At 38.4% G+C, this 27,506-nt stretch overlaps 1 protein-coding gene across 6 annotated transcripts in view; it reads left to right on the forward strand.

Annotated features, from left to right (window-relative positions):
* Window positions 1-3,460: 3,460 nt before the first annotated feature.
* Window positions 3,461-27,506, forward strand: part of TMEM63A (transmembrane protein 63A) — a 42,150-nt gene continuing 18,104 nt past the window's right edge. For 3 of the 6 annotated variants that reach the window (XR_015258182.1, XR_015258181.1, XM_086745113.1), the window contains exons 1-19: window positions 3,461-3,498; window positions 4,492-4,623; window positions 5,528-5,724; window positions 7,473-7,552; window positions 9,125-9,188; window positions 10,612-10,649; window positions 11,824-11,966; window positions 14,481-14,532; window positions 15,697-15,805; window positions 16,208-16,278; window positions 16,709-16,789; window positions 17,410-17,533; window positions 17,893-18,026; window positions 20,261-20,398; window positions 22,335-22,488; window positions 23,240-23,346; window positions 25,032-25,118; window positions 25,817-25,879; window positions 26,846-27,008. Coding sequence is in view for 4 of the 6 variants with exons in the window: in XM_086745113.1 (XP_086601239.1) it covers window positions 5,539-5,724; window positions 7,473-7,552; window positions 9,125-9,188; window positions 10,612-10,649; window positions 11,824-11,966; window positions 14,481-14,532; window positions 15,697-15,805; window positions 16,208-16,278; window positions 16,709-16,789; window positions 17,410-17,533; window positions 17,893-18,026; window positions 20,261-20,398; window positions 22,335-22,488; window positions 23,240-23,346; window positions 25,032-25,118; window positions 25,817-25,879; window positions 26,846-27,008 (1,794 nt within the window). In the remaining 2 variants the exon portion in view is untranslated. Of the gene's footprint in view, window positions 3,499-4,081; window positions 4,196-4,491; window positions 4,624-5,527; window positions 5,725-7,472; window positions 7,608-9,124; window positions 9,189-10,611; window positions 10,650-11,823; window positions 11,967-14,480; window positions 14,533-15,696; window positions 15,806-16,207; window positions 16,279-16,708; window positions 16,790-17,409; window positions 17,534-17,892; window positions 18,027-20,260; window positions 20,399-22,334; window positions 22,489-23,239; window positions 23,347-25,031; window positions 25,119-25,816; window positions 25,880-26,845; window positions 27,009-27,506 lie in introns of those variants that run through there. The other 3 variants (XM_086745114.1, XM_086745115.1, XM_086745116.1) reach the window with 3 other exon arrangements.

Below are 27,506 nucleotides of genomic sequence, written 5' to 3' on the forward strand. Positions count from 1 at the left end.
AAGGAACAGCAAGCTGGGCTGATGAGTTTCTTCAGAGAGAAGAAACCACGGCGAGAGTTGCCACACATGGTAAAGCACCAGGCCACCTGCTACTCACGTCCAGAGACTATTGATGTCCTGTTGGGAGTTCACCCATCAAGGAAAGTCCTGCTGTGATAAATCAAACTAAAGTGACAGCGGAGTTCTTCAGCCATAAGGTCATTTAATAAAGTATGGGAGGAGCCACACACATAAGTGTAAATATCCCGCACACTTGTTCAACTTGGTGCTAAAGAGCTGTTGAAGTGGATATGGAATATGTAAAATACAAGAAAGATGGAAGAATTTTAAGTTCTCTTGACCTGCTCCCTAGGTCCTGAGGCTGGATTTCCATCTGCTCTAGCAACATAATTAAACATTTGCTAACTAATGACAGTATGTGGCTTTTGTCACCAAAAGAACAGACAGTGGTAAACAAAACCCTATTTACAAGAGGTAGGGAGGAGGGAAATGTGACTCTGCTGTTGAAATTAGAGATAAACAAAATCACACCACTTAGCTAAAGAGCCTGTCTAGACAGAGGAAGAAAAAAAACCAAATGACAAAAGCTTGATGTTACTCTTGTGAGAAAGAGAGGGAAAAATTATTTTGTAGCTGGGCAAAAGTCTTCAGAACCAAGAATGTCAAGACTACAATGTCAAGATCACTGAATATCACCTATTTTACTCTATAGAATAAGATAGTCTAGACAGAGCACAGTGTTCTTAATTCTGAAAAATAAGACAAGAATAAAACTACAAACAGCTTAGTAAATCGGTGAGAAAATCAGCCAAATGGATTTTGGTCCTAGAAGTGTAAGAGCTGCATGGATACACTGAGGCTTCACCTACATGGCAGGTCTACTGTGCTGCATCAGTAAAATTTAATTTAAAAGAAAGTGGTTATAACTATTCCACTTTGAATTTCTGTTTTGAAATAAACTGTCTACAGGACAAGTTATTCCAGAAAAGCCAGGGTGGAACAACTACTCTACTACACTCATGCCAAACAACTTTTCCAACATAGCCCTAAGTAGAAGAGAGCACATTTTAAAGCTAAAATCATTAACATCATTCAACATTAGTGGAATTTCTTTACTCCAGCAGTGAATCTGAAACCACTCCGCTTTGAGCTGAGGACTTCTATGCCATTTTCTAACTAACGTAAATGTTTTCAACAAAGTTAAACTACCAGATTACCTATAATGCAGCCACAAAATAAATTCCAAAATTCTATCCTGAAATGTCTCTCAGCTCTTACAGATTACTTGGACTTTTTCACTTTTTGGGAGATGAAGTGAGGGAAGGCGCATAGCACATGTACTCCACTGAGCAAGCATTCCTGAAAAGTGAGGCTAGGATTTGACAGAGTGAAGCAATTCTTCCCATGTGGGTTAATAATATGTCAGGGAGCAGGGCAGCAGGTATGCAAGCAGGGCCCTAAGTAATAGACAGGGTTTGAATACATGGGGACATAAGGAGTTGAAGATAGAGAGGCAGGAGTAGGACTGTCAACTGAAGGAGATGCTGGCTTCTTGGCAGCTGAGATGCTCCTTTCTTTTAAACATAAAAGTCAACAGATGACTAAGATTTTCATCGGTGTAATATCAGATTGAACCTTGCAATGCCCTGATGATTCTGGTTGGTTTTAGAGTGGGTCGCTCTTCTGAAATATCACTGTTCCTTCACCCATGAGACTGGAGGTAGGGTGCAAATCTTCGAAGGCAGGTGATCTTCCTGCCTCCCTCTGAACAATTACGTTTTCATCACTATCATAATCTTCTTTGTCCTCAGATGCCTGCTGGTCCTTGAGGTCAATCATGCCAATCAGAAGCAAAGGACAAAGACAGAGGAGGATGACGATGGTTGGCAATGCTAGGTATAAAATGCCTGTTGAGGGAACACTAAAATAAAGGGTAGAGAAGAGGTGGGTAGCAGGGCCTTGCTGTACTGCATTTCTGGCCTGTTGGCTGGAAGCAATTAACCCCTGCAAAGGACAGGATGTCCTTGTGGGTGGCTGGGAATCAGTCTCACCCCAGCCCTGCCGTAGATACATTAGGTTAAACTTCCTAGGTCTTGTTTTTTCCACGTTGCAACATTTTAATGTCGTTTCTCTTTACAGATGTGTGAAGACAAGGGGCTTTGAATATTTCATGGAACATTCATATTACATTGATATTACTACTATTATTCAATTTATTTCAGTTACTATCTTAGTGTATGGCCTACTCCGCTTGTACCTGCATGCTTGCCCATGTTGCCAGACTTGGAACTGCAAAATCTCTCTTGAAATCTCACATCTGTCCTTCCTTTTCTGCTACGAAAAGCTCTTTTCAGATCTGATTTTTTAGGAGGTTAATGGCTAATGTGAGTCATACAGGCACAAAAGGGTTTCCTCCAAACCATGGCACTGTAGTCCACACTAACATTAAAATTGAGAAATCACCAAAATTGATAAATTCTTAATTCTTCACTAGAGATTTTGTCTTCAGGATCCAGCATAAAATTTTTGTAGATAAGCTATGAACTTCTAAAATAACTGTCATAAACCATTGTAGCAGCCTTCCAGTACCTAAAGGAGGCCCACTAAAAAAAAACTGGGGAGGGACTTTCAACCAGGGCATGTAGTAGCCAAGGGGTAATTGATTTAAAGTGGAAGAGGGTAGGTTTAGATTAGATATAAGGAAGAAATTATTTCCTGTGAGAGTGGTGAGGCACTGGAACAGGTTGCTCAGGGAAGCTGTGGATGCCCCATCCCTGGAAGTGTTCAAGGCCGGGATGGACAGGGCTCTCAGTGACCTGGTCTAGGGGAAGGTGTCCCTGCCCAGGGCAGGGGGGTTGGAACCGAATGGTCTTTAAGGTCCCTTCCAACACAAACCATCCTAGTGATCTATGATTCTAGATATAATTCTAATGATATTGCATAAAGGGAAAGCTTGGCTCTAGACGCTTTAAAGGCAGGTCTGGCATGCACAGGCCCCCACCTCAGAAACTCTCACTGACCCTGCCATGTGAAATGAAACTGGCTCCCAGCACAGCTCCAAGTGTCTCCTGTGCTAAAGCAAAAGCCCACCCAATAACTCCGGGTGAGTGCACCTCCCGACCGCCATGTCGTACTGGCGGTAGATGAAAAGGGACGGCAGTACTAAAAAAATGACAGCAACTTTCCTCCACGTATTTTACTAGGGGGTCTCTTCCCTGAGGGAAGCACTTCTGCGTCTGGAAAACAAGGCTGGAGAGGCGAGGGGCACCAATACGCCCACCGAAAAAGCCATCCGCCGTTGGGGCTCCGCGGCCGCCCCGTCAGGGAGGGACCAACGGCCGCCGCCCCGGCCTCCAACCGCCCGCCACTGCCCGGCCCGGCCCGGCGGCGGGGCTCGGCCCGGGCACGCATGCGCGGCTCCCCGCACTTGTTGCTGGGGCTTGTAACTTCGGGAGCGGGGCGGTGAGGAGGCGAGAGGCTGTGGCCACCCCGGTGTAGGTAAGGGAAGGCGGCAGCGCAGTATGGGGACGGGATAGGACAGGGCTGCGTAAGGCAGCCTCGGGGTAGGTCCAGCCACGGAGGAGGGAGGAGGGGAGCTCTGAGGGGTGGCCCTGGGGGCGCGGGCTGCCCGCCGGAGCCGGCCCCCTCCCGCTCCCTTCCGCCCGGCCCTCCGGAGGAAACAGCCGTTTCCTCAGGGCCTCCTCCCCGCTCTGCCGTCAGCGGCCCCAGCTGGGGAGCGGGCGGCCGGGGCAGCCCTGAGGGCGGCCCCTCCCCGGGGCGGTGGGCTAAGGCCCCGCACGGCCTCCTCGCCCAGAGGCGAGCGGGGAGCCGAGGGACCGGCCGCCTGGGCGAGTTGCGAGCCCCGGCGTTTGCCGGTGTGCCCTCTGAGGAAACGGGCCCTGCCAGCCCCTTCCGGGGCCGGGGGCGCCGTCAGGGTCCCGGCCGAAATAAGGGAGGCGGTTTCGCGTTCCTAGAGCCCGGACCGGCGCTCGCGTTGCCTGGCGAGGTCGCGAAGGGCCGCTCCTTGGGTTGCTGCCCCGCAACTCCACCCGCGGGAGGTCTCGCCGTTCTCTTCATCTTCCTGACAGCTGGCTTGTTTAAGCGTAATACCTTTCAGGAATTGGAAATCGTGTCTGATAAGATCCAGTGTGTTACTTAAGAACTAGCGTGCACGCTCTGCAGTTGTGGTGATGAAGTATGTTCGAAAATACTTTCTCTTTTGTCAGCACTAAATTTCAATACTTAGAAAGCAAGGATAGGTTCACGGCACAAATTTTGTCTGGAGTTTGGTTGTTTTGTTCCCCCTCCCGTCGCCCCCTCTTGTGAGGAAGCATGTCAGTTGTGACAAAATTTCTTCCCCGACGAAGTCACACAGTCCAACATTTAGTAAATGCTGTTTTGGGAGGAGTATTCTTCGAGCTGGTTTTCTGCTGCTTAAAGGCAAAACTTGTTGTTATTAATATTCTTCTTTTGGTTTTGTTCTGTTTTCAGCATCCAGAATAGTGCAGTCGTCAGAGACATGTGCATTCCTCTTACAGAGGCATGTTATCCCAAAAGTAGCGTCCCTGGACCTGTGTGATGAGAACCTACAATATTTGCTTTCAAAGGATAGAATTTTTGAGGGTATGCTTTCTTTATGAATTTATCAGTCAGAAGCACATTCTGCACGAAGCATGCTTCTATCCCAAGTGCAGGGAACAATCAAGTTAATAAGATCCAGGAAAAGAAATGTTTGAAGTGGAAAACCTTGAAATAAATGAGAAATTGCCAGCACTGATAAAAAAAATCCTTGTATCAATAGCCAAATCTTTTGCAATTTTCTATGTTACTACATTATCTGAGCAGGTCAGTTGACTAAAATTAGGTAGATGGCTGTTAGAAAATTTGAAATACTCTTTGTTCTTTCTTGTTCTTGATATACTGTAATTACTGTGCTGTTCTTTCAGTTGAATTCTCCTATTAAAAAAAGGAAAATCACACTATTTCAACAACAGAGAGTAGCATGTGTATTTATGTAATAAATAGTTCTTTTCTGTGTAATTAGTGGCAAATTTGTCAGTAATCTCAAGGTCTTGAGGCTTGAATACAAAGTTCACAAGCCAATATATTCACACATGCTCATCAACTAGGAGCAAAATCTTCAAACTGCTATTGGCGGAATGTCTAATGCTCTGTGTTATTCCTAGAATCAGAATCCAGGCTGAAATGAGTAGTTTGATGTTATAGATTAGAAGATAGAGAAGTTTGTTTTTTGTGGGTCCTTCCTTAGATGTCTGTAGAGGATGTGGTTGGTGAGATGTCTGGAATTCTTGCTTGGGCACTGCTGCTGACCCTATCAGTTATTGCAAAATATTTTACAGGGAAGGACTGTCAAATGTGACTTCTGTTCCGAAGTAGTTTCCTGGTTGAATCTTCATGCATTTTTTGTACTTGTAAAGTTAGTGCAACTCACAAATACCAGGCAGGCTTTTTGCATGGTTGTTTCATTTTTTTTTTTATTTTTTTATTTTTTTTTTTTATTTTTTAGGAAAAGACACAATGAATCCTTTCTTTTTCCTGGGATTTGGACATTCTCATCTAGTCTACTTCTGGAATAGAAGTGTACCTTTCAACTCAACAAATGAGACATACTGCTACAGCACTGCCCGGGGCAGCACAGTGCTCCAAGGAGTAACTTTTGGTGGAATCCCAACTGTTCTGCTGCTTGATGTAACCTTCTTTTTTGTAAGCCCAGTTTCTGTTTCTTGTATTGAAAATCCTTCTAGCCTTCTCAGAAGTTAGATTGTTCAGAGTTCTCTTATTTATCAAGTAGAGATTTGTTTCTGTAAGTTTTGTCTAGGTTGTCTTAAGCTAGGAGAGAAAGAGCTGTAGACCTGCAAATGAGCCTAATAAATGAGTACTGAAATGAGACTAAAGGGATGACATAGTTCCTGAGTTCTAGAAAGCTACTGTGGAGAAATTTAAAATACCTGTATGAGGTCTGAGCTGATAGTTCTGTAGGAATGTAGAGGATGTTCCTAGAAGTTATGTAGTGGCATTCTTTGCTATTTATTTAGTGTATGCAGCATGCTACCATAAATCTATTTTCTGAGGAGTTATTGCTCTGTGCGACTGATGGTACAGTGTTTAGTAAGACTTAGTTGGAGTGTTTGGGGGGAACTTTTTTTTTTGTAAAGCTGTGGTTGAATTTCAAGATACTGAGTTCTAGTTTTGAGTTCCTTGCTGTTGAACCCTCTTCTCAAACAACGTTAAGTAGAGAGTTAGATGCAATGTGGAAGGCTTCTCTCTTCTTCAAGTACCAAGTATTACAATTTGTTTAGTAACTCCTGTATTCCTATGTTCGTGACATATTTACTGCAGATCCCATCAGTAACTGTCAGTTGATAGATTTCTGAATATTATTTCTAGGCTGGTTTCCTAAGAAAGTGAGGCACTTATATTGTACTGTCTTCCCATTTTTGTCTGGCAGTTCCTCTTAGTAACCATAGAATACATTAGCCAATTTCAACCAAAGTCGTCAGAGAGTCTAGAGAACTTTCCTGCTTGCATGAAGTTTAATGGCCAGATGAAAGAGGAAGATCTACACTAATACTGGGAGGAAGGCTGTTATAAGAAGGCTTTATTCGTTGTGAAATGTGGAAATTAGCTGTGTAATCTTAACGCATGGATAATCTCAACTGACTGTCTGGCCAGTCAGTATTTGCATAGATCCAAATAAATTACATCACTAGCACCACTTTCCAGCCAAACAGGTATGGGATGTAGGAGGGGTTAAGAGCTGAGGGTGTATACTGCATATGCATAGAAAACAGACCTTGTTACTTCTACTTTATTGCTTCATACAGACCAACTTGTTTCTTTAAAAAAGGAAAAAAAGCAATGCATCTGTGAAACACATAGTATTTTCTTTTTTCCTTGTTTTTTTAGCCTCTTTCAAACAGTTTAAATACAAAGGGGAGATATAAAAATACATTGCAGAGATAAAATATAAGTTTCTGGTTTTTATAAGTTGTAATAATATATTGTTTGTACTGAGAATAAAAATGATACTCATACTTGAGAAAATAATTGAGCCCACTACAGCCTATATGTTTAAAAATAAAATAAAATTGCAAGTCTTCCATCATAGTCATTAAGTGATGAATAATAGTAAATGTGTATTTATGAAAGTTTTGACTTCCTCTCTAGTAATACTTGCTACTGTTCTTGTCACAAATCTTTATACACTTGCAGTTCAGAAGTATTTTTGGATGCAGTTCTCCTCCTTTATAAATTGGAACAGGAAGGCAGGTGTTCTTGTCCATTGGTCCCAGACAGGTTAGTTTGTACCGTGGCCAGCATTGGGTTGGTTAACATATGAGTGTTGGCTTAGGAGCTAAACCAGCATTTTTTTAGAGTTCCTGTACACCTAAGAATAATTATTATGAAGTGGAAAAATAAATATTCAGAGGTCTTTGTTTTTTATTTTCTAGATTTTAATATTACTGTTTTCCGTTATAAGAAAGAGATTCTGGGACTATGGTCGTGTTGCTCTGGTGTCAGAAGCTGAAAGGTAAAAAAGATATACAATCAGACTGATTTGTTGCAACCATTTGGGGAATGTGGAAGTAAGTACAGTAAATATGGCTTAAATGAAGTGCATTTGTATCAGATAGATATGTTTGTAATCGCACGCACGTTTGTTAAAAATGTCCTTGTGCTGCCTTGTGTGAAATACGTCCCACTCACAGAGTTAACCTTTGCAGTTTCAGTAATAAAGTTCTGTGTTTGGCATTGTCATTAATTTCATTCTGCAGTTTTGGGTTAAGGAAGTGGAGGTAAGAAAATAGGCTGCTTGGTTTGCTAACATGTCACCTGCCTACACGTTGATGTTTGCAGTGTGTTTCTGTGATAGAAGGATATTAACTATTTTGTTTATCGTGGCTCAAGCCCAGTGTCTTTCCAGAGCTCCCTATGCAGCCTGTGCTGTAATATTTCTGAAGGGTTTAAAAATAAAAAAAGAAATGTATCATTGCAGGTTTCTGAAATTCTTCACTGTTTGTTTTTTGTTTTTTTTTAAATACTGCAAATGAGCTTTTGATTATTATTTTTTTAAAATAATATTTCTACAACATGGTGTCTTGGGATGCTTAAAAGTTAGTTGTCTGTTTATGAAGTGCATAAACTTCAAAAGTGAGCCGCTTCCTAATCTTAGTGATGTAACTAAGTTGTGGTAGATTCGTAACTAAGCAACAGGAAAGGACTCAACGTGAGTTTAGATGTAATCTATGTACAATTATGACAAGTAGATGGCCAAAAAAAAAAAAAAAAGGCAATAACTGAACTAGCTCAGGCAGTAAGAATGAAGATGCTTCAGTGTAGATTTCCATGTGGGCTGTAGAGACAGACCTGCATGGGACAAACAGGTCCTTGAGCAGTCAGACACCTAGGAGCCTGTGTTATTGTCCCTGCTGGATGGTGATCTGAGCCAGCTAGGTCAAAATTATTGTACATACACCTACAAGCATACTCTATTTTAACATGTATTGTCCTGTAATTATGGATGCGTCGCCACTGCAACATTTATTTTGAGTAACAAACTAAAAACAAGTACTTTGCTTTTTTTTTGAGGGCTACAGGGTCTCTAAATGTTTCCAGTCTTGCTACAGGACTGAATTTGTGTGAGGAGGTGGCCCTGCAGGTAGTGGGTTTAATTGTGCAGAGGAATTCTGAGTAGTGACTGTAAGATGAAGGAAGAGAGGTGGGGGGAAAGAATTGATGTCTTGTAATGAGGAATATGTGAACAGAAAGCTAGCTTGCAAATCTGGTCATTGCTATGCTTCCAAACCTGTGTTGCATTCTCTTATGTTACTGTGGTTTAATATCCCAATAAAAATTTTTTTTTTCTTTCTAGTTCAGTTAAGTGCTCTCATGTCAGGAGCTCACACGGTGTTCCTTTTCAACATGAGACGCAGCAAAAGTTTCTATAATTAAGCATATGCTACAAGATAAAAACCACAGCTTTCATAAGTGAAAAAGTGTTTTTGTGCTTAGTTACTTCGGAATTGTTAAAGTTGAAATAATTCTGTAGAATTTAATAATCTGTTATTAAAGATACTTAAAAGCATAATTTAATGTATTTTAGTGAATCAAGATACAACCGATTGTCAACATCTTCATCGGTACCTGAGGATCTTGAATATGATAGGGTAAGTATTCTAGAGTTTTGATATGTATTTGTTTTATTTTAATGTAAACTATTTAATGGAATCTGTTGTAATTTGCCATTCTACCTAGCCCAATGAACCAGTCATTAAGTTGGAAGACCAATTATGCAAAAATTAATAGTGCATTGGTTTTTTATAGAACCATACATAATCTCCATATCCTGACAAACTATTGCCATATCACAAACCAGTATCTTGTGTCGTTTTAAGTAACTTTTAAAAATTTTTTTAAATTTTTTTTTAGTTAGGAGGGGGACCATATGTTAAAGTTTCAAATGGAAGGTGAGGAAGAAAAAGGTCTACTAAATAAATAACAGTTAAAACGTTACATTACGTTCACATTGCAAGTAATACCTTGTTGGTCTTTATAGTACATTGTCCTCCTCACAAAGATGAGAAAACTGTATGCAAGTGTGAGGCTAGAAATAATGCTGTATGCTCTTAATATTAAAACTGGTTTGGAGTGGAAGATAAATTTTTGGCCATCCATGGTCTCTCTGGAGATTTTGAATTCACACATTTCTGGCATTTTGTGTTGCAGCTTCAGAATGAACTATGCGAGAGTTGTCCAGTGGTGGCAGCCTACATTTTAACATTTTATATATGCATCAACTTAATACATAACCTTGTAACTAAATAACTGAGCATCAAAAGCGTACTGGTGTTTGATCAGGATTCAGGATTGCTCTGCTATTTCTGTAGTTTTCTTTTTTTTTTTTTTTTAAACCCTAAAGCAACTTTGTAATTGAAACTGTTGAATAAAAATGTATCTCTTCTGCTTGATACAATTCACTTGAAAGAAGACGCCTTTCAAGAGACAAGATTTTTTTTTTTGAACCATACTGGGACATTCAGTGAGATGTGATCTCTGCTGTACAATTTCATACGAGGATTTGTAAAGCTATACAAGAAACTTTCTGTTAATTTAATCACGGTGTTGTTTCTAACTCCCATTTAACTGATTAACTTGTATTAGACTCTTGTGAACTTATCCTTGAAATTGGAGGGTCTCTGGAAATGGTTTTGGAAAAAATAATCACCTTTTCTGCTCTAAAACAATCCTTAAAAAAAAAAAAAATCCTTGGAAGCCTCAATCTTGACTTCTGTTCATTTGAGATGGGATTTGGACACACTTGTGTAAATTTAAGAAGCCTAAGTAATAAATGTGCAAGTAATAAAAACCCTCTTAAATACTCTCTGAAGACAGACATACAAAGTACATTGTAAAAAGTATTGTAGACTATGAGGTGTTTTTCTGTATGTTTCTAAATGATCATTTCAGAGTAACAAACTGCCAGCTTTTTAGCTAAGAGATTGGCTTAATAGAAACACTTATCTTAATTGTACAGATTTGAGACTGTATGTTTTGTATGTTAACTCGTAAAAACTTCCTTCTTTTTTATAGGGGTTTTGTTCTTGGATGACAGCTGCTTTTCGGATGCAGTAAGTATGTGAAACAGAAATAGTGAGCTGTGGTTTGCTTTGCTTTTTTTTTTTTTAATTAAAAAAAAAAAGGGAGTTTGCATTCATTTTTTTTTTCCTTGAATAGATAGAATTTAATACAAACAGGGACATGGGTGCCTCTGGCGGGGTGGAAAAATAACATGAAAACAAGATCAGCTTATTGGGAATTCCTCTTCAGGATACAGTTATCTTTCTGCTGCCAGCCCAGGGACTTCCTGGTCTTGGGACAGTGTGTGAACCGAAGTGAATCTATGGCACTTATATGGATTCTGAGCTAGTAACTAGGCTCTAGGGTTTTGCCCTTCAAAGAGTACTGTGTAGGTGTTCCCCTATGTAAAGCTGGTAGGGCCCCAGGCAGGAAACAGGGTTTCCCGGCAAAGATTTCTGTGGCAAACTGGTGGCTTAGTCAGGGTTGGAACTGACTAACTAGGAAAAGCCCATCCCGCTGTTTCCCAGAAACTGAGCGTTAGACATGAGATGTTCGTTCTTTGTATCTCTTGGTGCTTAGTAAATCATGATTTTTAAAGACCAATTTCTAGCTTGAGTTCATTGAAACAAAAAAGGGGTGGGGATTGAGCCTGTCTTTCTCCAGTTTTGCTAGTGCAGTTCCTTCCTTTTCAAAGAACTCGTATTTTAATGGTCTGTTCTGCTGACAATGGATAGATGATGAGAGTTCATTCCAAGGCCTATTAATATCTTCTGTTAATTGCATGTCATAAGAGTAAGGTGATTCTGTGGTCATTTTCCTCATGGGGAGCCTTTATGGAGATGAGTAAACAATGTCACATTGTAATCTTAAAGTTTGAGAGCTAGGCTTAACACCTTGTGACTGTCATAAAGCAGAAGGTCACAGCAAATGTATTTGTTCTCTTTTAGGCTGATTTAAAAAAAATGTATTTATATTTGCTTTTCAGATAACTTGTTTGTGTCTTAAATTTCCTCGTGTTAATTTTTGTATGCTAATACTGCACAAGAAAGACACTTTTGGAACTTAAATTTATGAATGAAAGAACACAACCGTGTTGAAAACTGATAGGAATTGATGGAGGTGTCACTAGGTAGACTGAGAAATTAGTATATGTTCAAAAACTACCCCCTAAAACTCCAAGGATATTGAGTAGACTGACCATATGCTTTTCTGTCTATGATGCAGTGATGACGAGATTCATGAGAGATGTGGTGAAGATGCCATACATTACCTTGCCTTCCAGCGTCACATTATCTGTTTGTTGATTGCTGTCAGCATTTTGTCTGTGTGTGTCATACTGCCTGTCAACCTATCAGGTGATCTACTTGGTAAGATTTTTTTTTTATATATTCTGAGAATAATTTTGTGGTTTATATAGTTGCGAAAGCTTCTAGGATTTTTTTATTTTGGTAAACTTTGTAAGGTGTGTGGGGTTTTTATTTGTTTGCTTCCCCCTCCTCAGTCTGATGTCTGTGTCATTTTGTGTGACATTTGTATGAGAGCAGAGGGTTCTTTAAACATCTGGCAAAACCTGTTGTCAGAAACAAGATAGCAGACCACATGCAGACATAGATGACTAGACCTAGAAGGCTCAAGGCAGGATTAACTTGACTTATGCCCTCTTACCTGGTGTTTATTTAAGCACTCTGTATGATTTTTAGTGGTGATGATTGCCAATGGAAACTGTCTTCACAGCTGAGAAATCTTTTTCTGGTGTCCAGTCTCGTTCTCTTTTGCTGTAATTTAAGATCACTGAGGAGAATAGATTATTTCATCTTTGTGATATCCTTTTAGCTGCTTGAGGGTTATCAATTAATCTGTGTTTTTTCCTCTTTTTGATAAACCAGACCAGTTAATTTGATCATTAATGAGAGATGTTTTCCATTTGGTTGATCATAAAATCATCAGCCATCCTCTGAACTTTTTAAAAATCTAGCTAGACTGTCTGCCGGTGTTCCCCTTCTGTCTTGATTTGCGGCTCAAAATGAGACAAATCTCACTGAGACTAGACAATTACTTCATGTTTCTTGTAGTCTAGTCCTGATTATGTCTGCAAGTGTGACACCTACCTTTTCCATTATTAATTCACACTCAACAAATACAGTAAGTGTGTCCTCTAGTTTGCCATTCTGGTTGCTAATGAGAATACTGATGGACAGAAATCTCTTAAGCTCTATTTAAACTTTCTTCCATTTTTGATAATGAGCCCTTACAAGCCCATTTTATACCTAGCTTTGTATCAGTCTTGTCAAGATCATGTTGTTCACAGTTGATCCTCTTGGTGAACGGTGATGCAAAATGAAAAGCAGTCATTCATTTGGTTTTCCTGAGTACTTGCTTGTGTTTCATTTTGTTTGTTCTTATACCAGAGCAATTTCGTCTTATTTTGTGCACTGACCTTGCTGATATTTGTCCCTATAATTTATTATCTTCTATAGTGCTTAATAATGTGACCTAGTTCTTGTTTTCAGTTTACTCCTGTCTGTGTTTTAGAGAGCCGTGTGACTTAGCTCTTGTCTTAGTAGGATATGCCTTTTAGTATTGTTTCTTTGTAGAACTGCCATCTCTAATTTCCCTTTTATGAGCTCTTTGATAGCAATTCTCTGTTTATATCAATATCTGCAACTACCATTGCTCTTTTTTTTTTTTTTATTTCTTTTCTTTTTCTGCTCTTTCAAAGTACTATTTAGCTCTTCACAGTCACTTCTCCTTCCTTGCTTTCCGTCTTTGTGTTCTCAGCCAGCATACCTAGTTCTACAGAATGAAATCCAACAGAACTGATGCCTTAGTTGCTGTCTCCACCTCCTTTGTAAAGGGAGAGGTGCTGGTGCCTTCAAAGAACTTGTAGTATGCTGTTCCCCCTTCTGGTTTCATTACTACCTGTGTATTTATACCAAAATGGATTTTGTAATATGCATCAATCTGTGCACACTGTCCTTCTCTAACTAATATGCATCAATCTGTGTGCACTGTCCTTCCCTAACTACAATTTGATAGAAGTTGTGGTATATTGGATACCAATGGAAGATCTCTGTTAATTCAAATGGCAGAGTATGGCTGGCCTTCTAAAACATGAGAATACATCTTCTGTTTTCCTGCATTCATTTTTGTTATGCTAGGAAAAATAGCTGAAAAACAATTATGAGGTTTTAGTATCTCTCCCTTTCTTCCTTCCCTTCCACCATATGTCGATTTTGTGCATTTGCAGTTCTTTCTCTTGTGATGACTTAACTTGCAATGTGATTTAAGTCTCTGCTAGAAGACTGTTTAAGTTTCTGGATACACTTAGCTCTTTTTCCTTTGTGAACATGTGTTCAGTTTTCACTCACTTGCATTATAATTTTAAAAAATATTTGGCAGTCTAGAGAATGTAATATAAACTTTCTCATTTTTTACCTTAGTAGGGTTGTTGGTACTGTTTTGTCAATACGGAATTAATGCAGTTTAAAAAACTGAGATAAGAAACCAGTGAAGATGGAGTAAAAACGTGAAGGAAATATGTTCAAATCCCTAAACAATTGTTAATGGACATGAAGGGAGATTGGAGGGAGAAAGATCTAGTGCTACAGAGATGTAGTATTCAGACTTCTAAAATAATCTATTGTTTCTCTTGATGGCTTGAATGTGATATAATTCTGGGGGTCCTTTTTCCCAACTGTAAAAAGCAATACAGTGTAAAACAGTACTGATTATAACTCTGAATCTTTTTAACAATTAACATGCTCAGCATTAAAAAGAAGTATATCAACATTTTTAAAAAATAGAATAAAAGCTGACTTGCTGACAGTTTGTATGTGAATGTTGCACTAGTTGATTACACTACTTGTATGTGTTTTTCTTAGATAAAGATCCCTATAGTTTTGGAAGAACAACTATAGTGAACTTACAAACTGGGTAAGTAAATCTTGCAGGGTGCTTTTATGCTTGTATCTGTTTCTTGTCCTGGTCTCTAAAGACATGAAATGATACTTGCAGCATGGCTTGTGGGGTAGGAATTACTTATTCACGCTTCATCAATTGAAACTGGGATATGTTCTGCTTCAGGCTATGCAGTTACAGTGCTGATAAGAAATCCAGAGACTTGGCTTCTACTCTCTTAGCTCTTACCTCTTGCACCACATGTTTCTCTTGGCTAATGACTGCACATCTAGCAATATTATTTTCAGAAATTTCCACATTAAAAGAAACCATACTTCATAAGGAAAATAAAGCTGACAGCTTTACTAGAATGTGTAACTTGGATGATTTAAGTTCTCTTACATCAGATTTACGTGTTTGCCTACCTCTCCCATCTGAGATCACAATTAAAATTACTTCTATGTGTTTTAAAAACACTCTGTAAAATAGTTGGGATACAAAGCTGTGCAATTTTTCTGTTTTATTACTTGATCAATCCACATCTATCCATGCTACTATGTCCAATAGAGTTTTCTGCCAATGTACTTTGGTGTATTTTTCACCACATTGTGAATCCTGGGGATTTTTTTGTTTGGTCAGGTTTTTTCACCTGTAAAATAGGTTCCTGTGTTTTAGGTTAATTGTAATTATTAATGCTCTCTGCAAAACTGAAGAACTATTCACAGAACAGAACTGCTGTAAGCTTTGAGGAAGGAGCTGTCAGAGAAGCAGAACTTACTTCCTGTGTTATTAGACTGTTTTCAATTTCAGTAAGGATTGTGTTCAAGGAGAATTCAGTTATGCACTCAGCACAGTAACTAGTAAGGCCAATTAAAAAAAACATTTTGACAAATAGCATGGTATGTGCTATTGGTCATCCATATGAGAAGGTGCAAGCCAAATGCTGCCTAAAAATGTCCATGTCATAGAATATCTGTTTTCGTTGTGGGACTGTTACCTATAGAATTTTATGACAAGCAGGTAACCCTAATGGCTGTCCAAGGCATCTGCATAGACATGACTGACTACCAGTAACTACCTTTTTTTCTTGTTTTGTGTTCAATCAGAGGTTCTGGTCTGCTTAGCATTTTGATGGCTACTTGTATCAGTTGGACAATTAGTTCTTCCTGTTTCTCATATTCATAACGTTTTGTCCAACAGTAATAATCTTCTGTGGCTGCACACAGTTTTTGCTGTTGTTTACCTGATTCTGACTGTTGTCTTCATGAGACATCACATGAAGTATGTTACATATAAAGAAGAAAACATAGTAAGTTCATATATTGGGGTGAAAAAAAAACAACATACAGAGTGTTTGCAAGTGGATAATGCTGAAAAAGCAAATTGCTAAGATGCTTCCTGCTTGCTAGAATGTGATGTAAGTGTGAAGGAATTCAGTGAAAGCAGAGCTCAACTGAGTGAATTGTGAAAGCGGATGGAGAAAAGGGGATTGGGGAGGGATTTGTGGAATTTTGATGTAACTTATTACCAATGTAGAAGGTGAATGTGGTGCTTCCTTGAATAGATGCAGCTCCCATCAAAATAAGATTTTCCTACCTTTTTTCCCCACTACAACACAGCTACTTGTGCTGTGTTACTGCCTTCCTCGTATTTTTATTTACTCTTTCGTGATATAGTTTCTCAAAATTGGAGCTGCATTTTTCTCTTGCAGGTTAAGTGCACATTGTTTATAACTGGTCTTCCAAAAAATGCAAAAGAAGAGACAATACAAGGCCATTTCACGTAAGTTCCATGCCTGAGTAGTATCATTAGGAACAGGAGATTTTAAATTGTCCTAGTAATTTTACCTGGTCAAGCAGGAATGTTTGGTTTTTTTTTTTTGGTTTAAAATTTGTATTATAGTATCTGTCTTCTAAAAGTGTATCTTATCCCTTAGACAGAATTGAGAAAAGACTATATTTCAGTTAAGTTAGTTAGCTGATCTTAAAATTAGGTTCCAAGAAAGTGGTTGTTTATCCATACTTTCCATTTATGCTCCCACATGTCCTTTACTTGGGCATCTGTCTGTCTGGAAGTTTCCACTCTATGATACCTCATTCAGAAATAAAATGAGGGATTGAGATGTCAATTAGACATCAGTGATACTCTTTTGAAACAGTTTCTTCATTGTACTTTCTGGTTTTGCTGTTCTTATGTACTGCTTCCTTTTCAGTGCTGCCTACCCAACCTGCACTGTGCTGGAAGTCCAGCTGTGTTATGATGTAGCCAAACTTATTCATCTCTTCAAAAAAAGGTACTTGTTTTTGTAATCTGCCTGAGTTTAGAATAGTGTTATGAATGCTTTGCCAGTCCTTAATCAACATATACCAGCAGTACTAAGCTTACACATGGTAGAAATTAATTCTGCTCTTAAAGTTCTGGTCTGGACTTCAGTTAGGTTCAGCTATGTTTTAAGGGGAGTTGTGGGGTTCGGCTCATTTCTTGTAGGTTTAATATGTTGTGTGTTGCATAAGGTAAGTTTTGACTTGCCGGTTATGTGTTTGTTTATTTAATAATTGACAGACAGTGCAAAGTGGAAAACCCAACTATTGAATTAATAACTCTGGGACCTTGCTTCTTTGGCTGGAGGTGCTGGTCACAGGAGGAAAAAAGTGTTATCTTCTGGGCTCTACAATGTTTTTGTTTTTGTTTTTTTTCCTGTAACCTCACAACAAGTGTAGGCTGTATAATGCTATTACAGACTTGAAAATAAATTATACTAAGTAGCCATAATAAGATATATTAATATCTCTGTGACTGATTAATTTGTTATCAGTCATAACATAACTTTTTCTTTTGGGGATTGTATTCTTCTTAAGCTTGATGTTGATACTGTTTTCTTGCAAAATGTTATGGATGTATCTTTCTATCCAGAAAACAGGCAGAAAAAAGCCTAACTTACTATGAACACCTGCATCAGAAGTATGGCAAGCGGGTCCGAATCAACCCTAAGCCATGTGGTCAATTCTGCTGTTGTGAAATGAGAGGATGTGAAAGGGTAAGAGATTGTGTTCATTTTTAGTTATGGCTAGGTAGGTTGTTAGAAGAGTAGAGAACAGCTTGTGTGACATCTTGTTGAGCTTCAGCAAATTCTTTATTCATTTATTGCAGATAGCTCATCCTTCACGTTCTTGCACTGTAGAGAAAATGAACTCCCCAAAACTTTTGAAATGTAATCTTACTACAAAAAATGAAGTACAAGAAAAACTTCCTGTTTGTTTGTCTTCACATTTTGATGTCATTTGTAATTTGTGGAAGTAGTATGAGAAAGAGAGGCTATGGTTTGTGTAAGCTGTATTTTGATGAAGATACTAGCCATGTGGTATGTGGATGTAACAGTCATCAATTTCCCGACAGGAGGATGCTGTAGATTATTATACCAAAGTTAGAAATGAACTGATGGAAGAATATTCAAAAGAGGAACAAGTTGTTCATAAAAACCCACTGGGAATGGCTTTTGTAACATTTCAAGAGAAATCCATGGCAACCTAGTAAGTTTTGTCTGCTCTCTTGTTTGTTCTCTTTTAACTGTAACAGTAGAACTGATCTCTTGTTTGTGTCGCTTGTTTGCTTATGTTGATTCTTCTTCCTTTCTTCTTTTTCACCATCCTATGGATTTGGTCTGCTTTGCTTTCTGGTAAGTTTTCCCATAAGTGTGCGTTTAGCCTCTGTGCTTTGAGTGGAAAAAAAATATCTAAGGGACTAAATAGCTTGGACACTTATTGGAATAAGGAGCCTTCCTCTTCTGTGTGGGATCCAGTCTATCGGTGTAGGTTAGTAGTAGACTGGACTAATTGGTTCTTGAATGTGAGCTACTGATTCCTCCATTTTCTACTGTGGAAATGGTCCAGTTACCAAACTACCGCAGTGGGTTCAAATTATGTTCTGGTTAGTCACCTCTGCAAAGTAGAGACAATGGCTGATGTGGTGATAGATACACGTTGTATATCTCTCTTGCCTGTTGTTATAGATATATGTGTAGACCTAATAACAGAAGTTGTTCAGCGCTTTTTACTTGGTCATTTGTAGAGAAAATGCACTTAGCATCTCATTTCCTGTTGGCACTTTGTGAGCATCTTTTACTAACACAAAATGCGTAAAGGGAAGCAGAATAATATTTGTATTACAAAAATAACAAATCATGCTTTTTTTAAGTTCTTCATAGCTTCTCTGATTTAAATTGTCATGTTAGAGAGCCAATCTGTCAGGCTTCTGTTCAAGGAAGTCCAGAGGATAGAATTCTGTGTAAGAATTTGAGGTGCTGGAGAAAGTTTTGCTGGCTGCTCTCTGAGTAGTGATTGTCTTGTGAAATCTGCCCCCTCCTAAATTTGGTGTGTAACATCACAAAATTAGAGAATCTAGTGCATGAAATAACATTTTAGGATGTGAAAGAAGTAATAAACTTCCTTCTCTAGCTACTGATCTGTTCTATACAATTTTAATGAGAGAGTCTGTCGTGCGCATGTGTTCAGAGTTGCACTGCAGGCATCTCTGAGTTGAATTATCAAGAACTGAAAAGATTCTAGTTTGTTCAGCTTGGAATTGATGCAGCAGCCTCTGTTCTCTGGAAAAATAGATTAGATTACATGTGAACTTGAAGCTACCATCAAATTAGAAAGTTATTTGGTGCTCTTGGCTCTGTGGAGCAGAGTTTGCTCTGAAATCGGATGGGAGAAACAGGAAGCAGGACTGAGGTTCATGGAGTCTGGTGGTTGTAGAAGCTTGGTTAATGATAGTGCTCAGTAGTATGGCTGGTTAGTGCTAAAGCTTGCTCTGTATGCATTTAAAAAAAAAACTGTCAAAGTGTAATTAACTTTCTTAAATACTTGCTGCTGCAAGATGCTGGCAATTTGACATTGCTTCTTGGATTCTGGTAAGGTAAAGATCTGAGGTTTGGGAGTTATTTTTGTTTGTTTGGTGTTTGTGTGTGTGGTTCTCTGTTTTCTTTACGTTAAGAGTGCAACTGAGAAAAACATGTTCAGGAATTTTAGAGTCTGCCTGTTCAAAGATAACATATACTGTTTCCATGCTAGTGTAATAGAGCTTACCTAGTGTGGAACAACTTTTACGCAGTAACACGCACACAGTTGTACTGTCTCTGAATGTATACCTGCACTTCCATTGCTGTGTTTTGAGAAATCTTTGAAAGCATTTATACTGAACATGTTTAAATCTTGTTTAAATACATTGGTTGTCAATCAGCTCCTAATATTAAAATATAAAAATAAGTATTGTGATTATTTTGGGAATAGGGGAAGGAAGGTAATATTTTGAACTGTGAGAATACCAGCATGATAAGAAATTTTGTGAGAATTGATACTGAAGTCAAAATTGGCTAGTTTATACTACTGCAAAGAAATGAGAGTGCAGACTAATCCTTTAGTCTACTTTGATTTGAAAACAGCTATAAATACATAAAGAGGTGTTTGGGGAACTGGCTGTTGTTTTTATTTTTTCCAATGCACTCATGCTTTGATTTATTTTTTTATATTTTTTAATACCAGTCACTGCTGTTGTTCGTGTTGGTAGAAACACTGAACAGTTCAAACCAATACTGCTTTCTGTTTATATGATGGTCATTACATGCATGATATAATGTTACATTATCTCTGGTTATTAAAAGAAAAAAACCTCTATCACTATTCCTAGTCTTTCTCATTATATATGCAGCATTTTCAGGTGTAGAAACTTGGGAAAAACCTCCTCTTCCTTTTCTTCATTACAGTATCCTTAAAGACTTCAATGCCTGCAAATGTCAGAGTATTAAATGTAAAGGAGAACCCCAGCCATCATCCTACAGCAGGGAGCTGTGCATATCAAACTGGGAGGTTACATATGCCCCTTATCCTGAGAATATTTGTTGGTAAGATTCCTATCTTGCATCCATTTATTTATTATAATGTAGGTTTAGAATGGGGACAGGAGAAGAGGGCTGAGTGGATTTTTTTTTTTCTTTTTTCTTTCCTTCTCCTTTAACCCTAAACTAAGACTTCACATAGCATTTGGATGTGGCTGATCTGCATCTTTATTTCCATTACTGGTGTTCTTCATTGACCTTGGGGAGGCCTCTCAGAGGGTGACTAGAGTTTTGCCACCCAAAAGTCCCAAAGTTTTGGTACCCACAGTTCCTGGTTTTTGAGGTTAATCCATATCTGCTGTTGAGATCTGAGGACAGTAACTTGGAGAACACTCAGCACTAACACCAAGTATGTCTTGATGGGGATTTTTTGGTGGTTTTGGGGTTTTTTGTCGTCGTTTTGGTGGTGGTGTTTTGTTTGGGTGGGTTTGCTTTGGTGTGGTTTTTTTTTATTTTTTAATTGACATATAATGAGTATAACTTGATACACTCTGTGAGCTATGATCTGTCTTCTAACATCTTTTTATTGACCCAATGACTTTCCCAGACGTTACCCACCACTTACAGGAGAGTGTTGGAAAGTAGATAAATGCTTTTTGAGTTAAAACTGTTCCTGTGCTGCCTTCTGCCATATTTATAGGCTAAAAATGGCTAAATATTTTCCAGTTACTTTGCAAATAACTTAGGGTTAGGTCAATATAATCCCCTGTTCGTGTAACAGTAAACTTGTTGTGACATTTCCATTGCCCAAACCAAAACTGAAAGTGAGGTACAAACATGCACAAGAGACTGTATTTCACCTGTATGTACCTTTTTTAACATAAAAGTACACTATTTTCCCCTAATTATTTTAGTAGAAAATTACTTTTAAGGTGACTATATAATCTATTTCTAATAATTGAGAGGTTTTCTCTAGAACTACAGTTCTGCAGTTGGAAATAAATTACAGAATTTTTAACCGTAAAGCAAACAGCCATGATTCTTAGCTGTGTTTTTTTGCAGCTGTCTTATTTTGAGACATGAAGTAAAAATCTCTTGCATGCTACTTTCCAAGTAGGCTCAGCTTAATCTGCCTTTTTCATGAAAGGGTTCTTGCATGCATGTGTGCTTCATTTCCTCTTCCTTTCTTCAAGCACTGTCTTATGGGCACAGGAAATTATCATTGCAACGCAGTGGGCTGAAGCACTTACAAAGCTTTTCTAAACATCTCAGAGGGGAAGATGGTCAACTTTTGTTGTTTTTTATTTTTGTTTTTTCTGTTCTTTTCCCTTTCTCCCCTCCCCCTTGAAGAAGAGGAGGCACAGGGTTTTGCCAAGTTACTTATCTAGCTTTACAAAAAGAGTTGTCATGATTGGGGATGTTACTGAGCCTCTGTATCCCTGTTTTGTCTGTTCTGAAGACTTTACTTTGGGGTTCGAATAATTCTAGTGCATTTCAAATTACATTCAAGAACTTTACCTGTTTAAGACCGATGGTTACTGTTTTAATATGGCAGGAAGGGATGTAGGATTTTTAATTTTTTTTTTTTTTTTTTTTTTATCACAGTTCCTTGGTAGATTCTGCCTCTGATAGCTATTCTCCTTACAGAAATTCTCTGTATCTTTTTATCTCTGTCTCTTCTTGTTCTAAATTTGTTTAGTACTTCCATATAATTAAACAGTGGAAATGTTTAATCCTAAACCTTAACTACATTAGACACTGTGTTTGTGTTGTGAGAGATTAAATACATTCTTCTGCAAGCACAATTTAAGAAAGGTTGCACAGTTTTCTTTATTTCTAATAGCAACTGGAACTTGTGTAGTGCCTTGTTATATAACTTTGAGACTATGAAATCTTTGTTTAGAAAAAGCAGTGTCACCTGTTACTTGACAGAGAGTATATATATTTTTAACACCAAATGCTTGCTGCTTGTTTTTATATCCTTTTAAATTTTTTTTTTCAGGAAAAATCTTTCAGTGCGTGGACTGAAATGGTGGTTTAGATGGATTTGCATTAATTTGCTTCTTTTTATTGTGCTGTTTTTTCTTACTACTCCTTCCATAATAATCTCAACCATGGACAAGTTCAATGTCACTAAACCTATTCACTACCTGAATGTGAGTATCACCATATGTTTGGCTAAAGCTGTGTATCAGACCAAAACGTTGATAAACTGATAGGTGTATACTAATGAAACAATGTCTGTAAGCTAAATTCAGTTGAAATTGTCAGTATTGTTTTATGTAACTGCTGATTAAAAAGCATACATCCAGAGTCGGGTCTTTAGGCCTCTTTTGTTCTTTCATAGTAGGCTGAAGTAATTTCATCTGAAACTTTATTATTATAAATGTCTTGTTTGTTTGTAGTAAAATGTTGCATTCCAAATTTAAGAATTCTAAATTTTGTAATAAAAAACCTTTGCCAAAAATTTAATTTCAAGTCCAACTTGTATTTTGATTGTTATGATGAGGAGAGGGGAATTCAGATTTAAAAATTTGAAGTAAGATGCCATGGTTTTATTTTGCTTATTGGATTCAAAACAGGATGGCACATATGTCTGGTCCTAGGTTTAATGCAGCTAAAGTCTCTTGCAAACTGTTCATTTTAAATACTTCCCCAAGCTAGTGTAAACTACATCAAAACTGCTTGTGAGACTTCACTTTCATGGAAATTAATTCCCAGTCCTACTCATGTTATGTCTTGCACACCAGTGGTGAGCACTGACTCATTTTAAGATTGTATCTGAATATAATTTCCACAGTACACCCTGCTATTATTTACAAGAAGCAAAATATTGCAGCCTCTGTTCTACCACAGCTGCATTAAATGTTTTTAATACTTACTCTTACTTTTTTTCCCCCCAACTAGAATCCCATTGTCAGTCAGTTTTTCCCAACGCTCTTGCTCTGGTCCTTCTCAGCTTTGCTACCAACAATTGTCTATTACTCAACTTTGCTGGAGTCTCACTGGACAAAGTAAGCAAGATTTTTCCTCTGTTTTGGCATTATCAGCTGAATTAGTAAAATAAATGGAGAAAGTGCTTATCTTTCATGGAGCTTTTAAATCCACAGACCCTCTCATAGCAGGGAATGTCATGTTGTCCTCTCTTTCTAGTGTTGTAACCAACACTTTGGAGTTTAAATAATTTGTAGTCAATGCAGCAAGTGTAATTTGACCACATGTTTTCTTATGTTCCCCTCCTGCCTCTTTGTGTTTAATCAGAAAAAAATGTATAAGCAGGCTCAGGGGGTTGTATCTTCAACAGGAGCATGGGAAGTGCCTCTGATCCCATAACTAGCTCACTGTCTGGGAGGATAGATGTTGGTTTGGATCCCCTCCAGGCTGAGAACATCACAGAACCCCAGAATCCCACTTCAACAGAAAGCATTCCAACTGCTGGCATGCTACTTATATAAAAAAAAAGCATACATTTTCTTGTTGTTTTGCATGAAAAAAATTGTCTGGATGTAACCCTTGGTGCACAACTCAGTTGCTGTTGGATATTGTTAGTGGTGATCTGAAAGGACCTATGGGACCAAAGCCCAACAGATGTGTTGATGCAAGATTTTCAGATACGACCGGTGTACTCCAGCACAGTGACATGCTCCTAACTTGGAGAACTCAGCACACCTTGGTTTGGCATACTGGATTTTATCCCCAGTTTACCTACAGTCACATAAAAGCATCATACTGCACACTGAATCCCAGCTTTACTCAACTTCACTCGATATTTTTCCATAGTGCTTGCAGCCATTTTTTTTGTGTGTTTTTATGTTCTACAGTCAAATTTTTTTAACTTTTTATTTTTTTGTACCATTCCCTTGTAAGACATTGTGTCCAGAATCTACTGTTTATTCATCAAAGTTTTATGCTTTTAATCAACTTTTTTTTTTCTAGTTGCACTAGGCACATGAACCTTGAGCCCTTCTCAATCAGCTGAAATAATTTTCTAAAGTCACTAGCGATCACAGATCTGATTTCAAGCCTCAGAATAGTTATACTGATATGTCCCACAGTGCCCAAGGGCTACATGAGCCTATAATAAAACCTCTGTGGTTTTAATACCCGATCAGATACCACCTTTAGCAGTCTGAATTGTTTACAGCAATTGCAGCACTGTTCTGGCAACAGTGTGTCACTAGATAGATGCTCCTGCTACTGTAGCAGGGGTATAGCATTAGTAGTGTCATGTTGTTGCCAAAAGACTTGACGCTTGGCAAGGACAGTCAAGTAGCTTGTCTAAGTGTCTGGTTTCTTGGCAGTGGTGCCCTTTTACAAACTGACAAACTACCTAATCCCTCTTGGCATAACTCTTGAAGAGCTGTTTGTTTACAAGCTGTTGTGAAGTCTGAGTATCATTGGATAAGAAACCAGCTGTGATTGTCACACATCCCCTTGCTTGTGGTGCAGACCTGTAGTGATGCTAATCCAAAGTCTGGATTAATGTTCAGAAATGTTTTCTGTGTCTGAGAAGATACTGAGAGCTTGCTTGGCCCAAATTAGTGAGTGTCTCAAAGATGTTTGATTTGTATCTTGTAGCAATGTGATGTGGTAGGGGAAGCTGGAAGTCTGATGGGTGCTGATGTTCTCTGGGCAAGATCCTTCATGTGTGGAAGTCTTTCGTATGAGTTTCTTACTCACTGACTTTTTATGTTGGTAGGTCTGCAGAGAACAGAATAATGATGCATAAGGTCTACATATTTTTGATCTTCATGGTACTGATTCTGCCTTCCCTTGGACTGACCAGGTAAAGAATCGTAGTTTAATGGAGTAATGTTTGAGTATTTTTATCATATAGAGACAACTTACTTCTGTTTTCTAGTTGCTAGTTGAGGTGTAGTTGATGTATCCCCAGTCCCTCCAGTGTGTTTGGTTATAGTGTCATCACACATTAGATTTCATTGTTCATGTTTCATCTGAGGACTTCATAGCCCTTAAAGTTTCCAAAGGCTGACTTCTTTTAGCAAAAGGCTTTGTAAGTCTTTAGCAAGACTTTGTAAGATCAATGACTAATTGAAAGTTGCCCATACTCACCATTGTAGCTGAAAACCCAGTTTCCTTTCTGTGTCTTATGCTTCAGTTACAGTCAATGTGTCTTGCATTGACTACAACTACAGTTGTCCTTTTTTTTTCCACCTGCACTGTATTTGACTGTTTCCCTGGCTAACCAAGTAACATGTATTTGTCCTATCTGCATAGTAACGGCTGAAAATGAATCATTAAAACTTTTAGTATGAAGTAGACATTTCTGTTTTGTTTGAGTCTGTATATTTTTTTTTTCTGTTTCTGGCTATCAGTAACTGTGATAAAGCTAAAGTAGTGTTCAGATTATTTGACTGAATTCTCTCTGTCCACTATCCTGATCTGAACTGCTTAAAAAGGGAAGTCATTTTACACAATACTAAGCTGTTGGAGACCAAATGGCATTAACCGTCTTTCTTTCAGCCTTGATTTCTTTTTCCGTTGGCTGTTTGACAGAGAATCATCTGATTCTGCAGTCAGGCTGGAGTAAGTATCAGCAACTCCTTGCTAAAGGAATACTTAAAACTTCTTTTTTTTTTTTTTTTTTTTTTTTTTCCTGTTGGCTAAACTTGGTTAATGTTTATTAAAATTTGCTCACGGATGGTACCCAGTGGGGTGATGTGGTGATGTTGAGCTTCTGAATAAGAGGAAGAGAATGCAAGTGATTTTGCTGTGAAGAAATACATACTTTTTCCTTCTAGCTCATGTATGCAAACATTCAATAAAGAGACAGTTATTTTCGCAAAACCTTGCAAATTTTGTAGAAGACAAGAAGGAAGGAACAGGATTATATGATGCAGATGAGAGGGGACCAGAAAATGTACTGGGGATTGTTGCATATCGTGGACAGGGGATCTTCCCAAGGATTACAGTGAGAGTAAATAGCTGCAGCAGTTCTCTTCTGAAATCTGTTGACTTGATTTTAAGAAACGTGAGCATTTACACTCGCATTGCAAATTTGTAGATATTGGTTATTATAAGCTCTTGTGACTGTAGCTGGAGGGAAAGAATAGAATGCAATATTAGGACACAGTTAGGTTTCCAAATTCTGTTTCAAAATCAGTAATAAGAAGACAATTAGGAGTTACTCAGCTAGGAGAGACAATTATTCTATTAGTCTTATCTCATCTTGTCTCAGGTTGCTGTTGCAGACATCAGATGATGCTCTTGTCTGCTTTTCAGCCACCCATCAGACTGCTGTATCTTTTTATGCATAGTTTATTCCTTATCTGAACTGCAACTTAGCCAGACTTAGAGTATACTGTGCTCACTGCATCTATAGCTATGTAGTACTCATTTCAGCAAGATTATTGGAAGTCTTATAGCCACTTCTTACGGTGTCCAGTGCTTATCCGTGTGGTAGGAGATTTCCAAATGCGATAGAGAGCCATTGTATATATACTGCATTTGCTTGTCTGCTTTCCAGATGATGTCTGATGTCTTTCCTTGCAGGTGTGTCTTTTTGCCTGACCAGGGAGCCTTCTTTGTGAATTATGTAATTGCCTCTGCTTTCATTGGTAATGGGATGGAGCTGCTGCGCCTACCTGGCCTCATCCTTTACACCATACGCATGATAATGGCCAAGTCCACAGCAGAAAGGAAAAATATTAAACAGGTATTAAAGCCCTTCCTTAGCAAGAGGCAATTAAATGACTGATCCTTATCAGAAACAGTGGAAGCCATTAACTGTTGTCATCTGTAATTTTTTTTTTTGGCCTTTGTTTCACTCGTCCATGACAGGCTCATATTTCCTTCGTTTGCAGTACAGATAACAGGGAAGTATTTATTCAAGTTAGAGATGGTCAAAAATCAAACCCCTGGCTTTGAACTTCCGGTATTATTCTCTTCATAGCTCCAAGTCAGAGTTTTATAATTTAAGTTTTATAGGATAATTCTGATTTTGTCTTGTTGTCTAAACTTCAAGTTTTTTTTAAATTCAAAACTGCCTGTAGTTAGTTTCTTCTGTCAGCCCACAGATATGTACAACTTAATTTAATCTGAACGTAAGCCTAGCAAAATACGGATTTATTGTCTGTATTCCCGTTTAAGGGGTGGACTTTGACTTCCAGATGATGCATTGCCTTGCAGCCTGAAACTACAGGTGTTACAACAG

Source organism: Chlamydotis macqueenii, chromosome 3, assembly GCF_036417535.1.
Source record: "Chlamydotis macqueenii isolate bChlMac1 chromosome 3, bChlMac1.mat, whole genome shotgun sequence".
NCBI classification, from domain to species: domain Eukaryota; kingdom Metazoa; phylum Chordata; class Aves; order Otidiformes; family Otididae; genus Chlamydotis; species Chlamydotis macqueenii.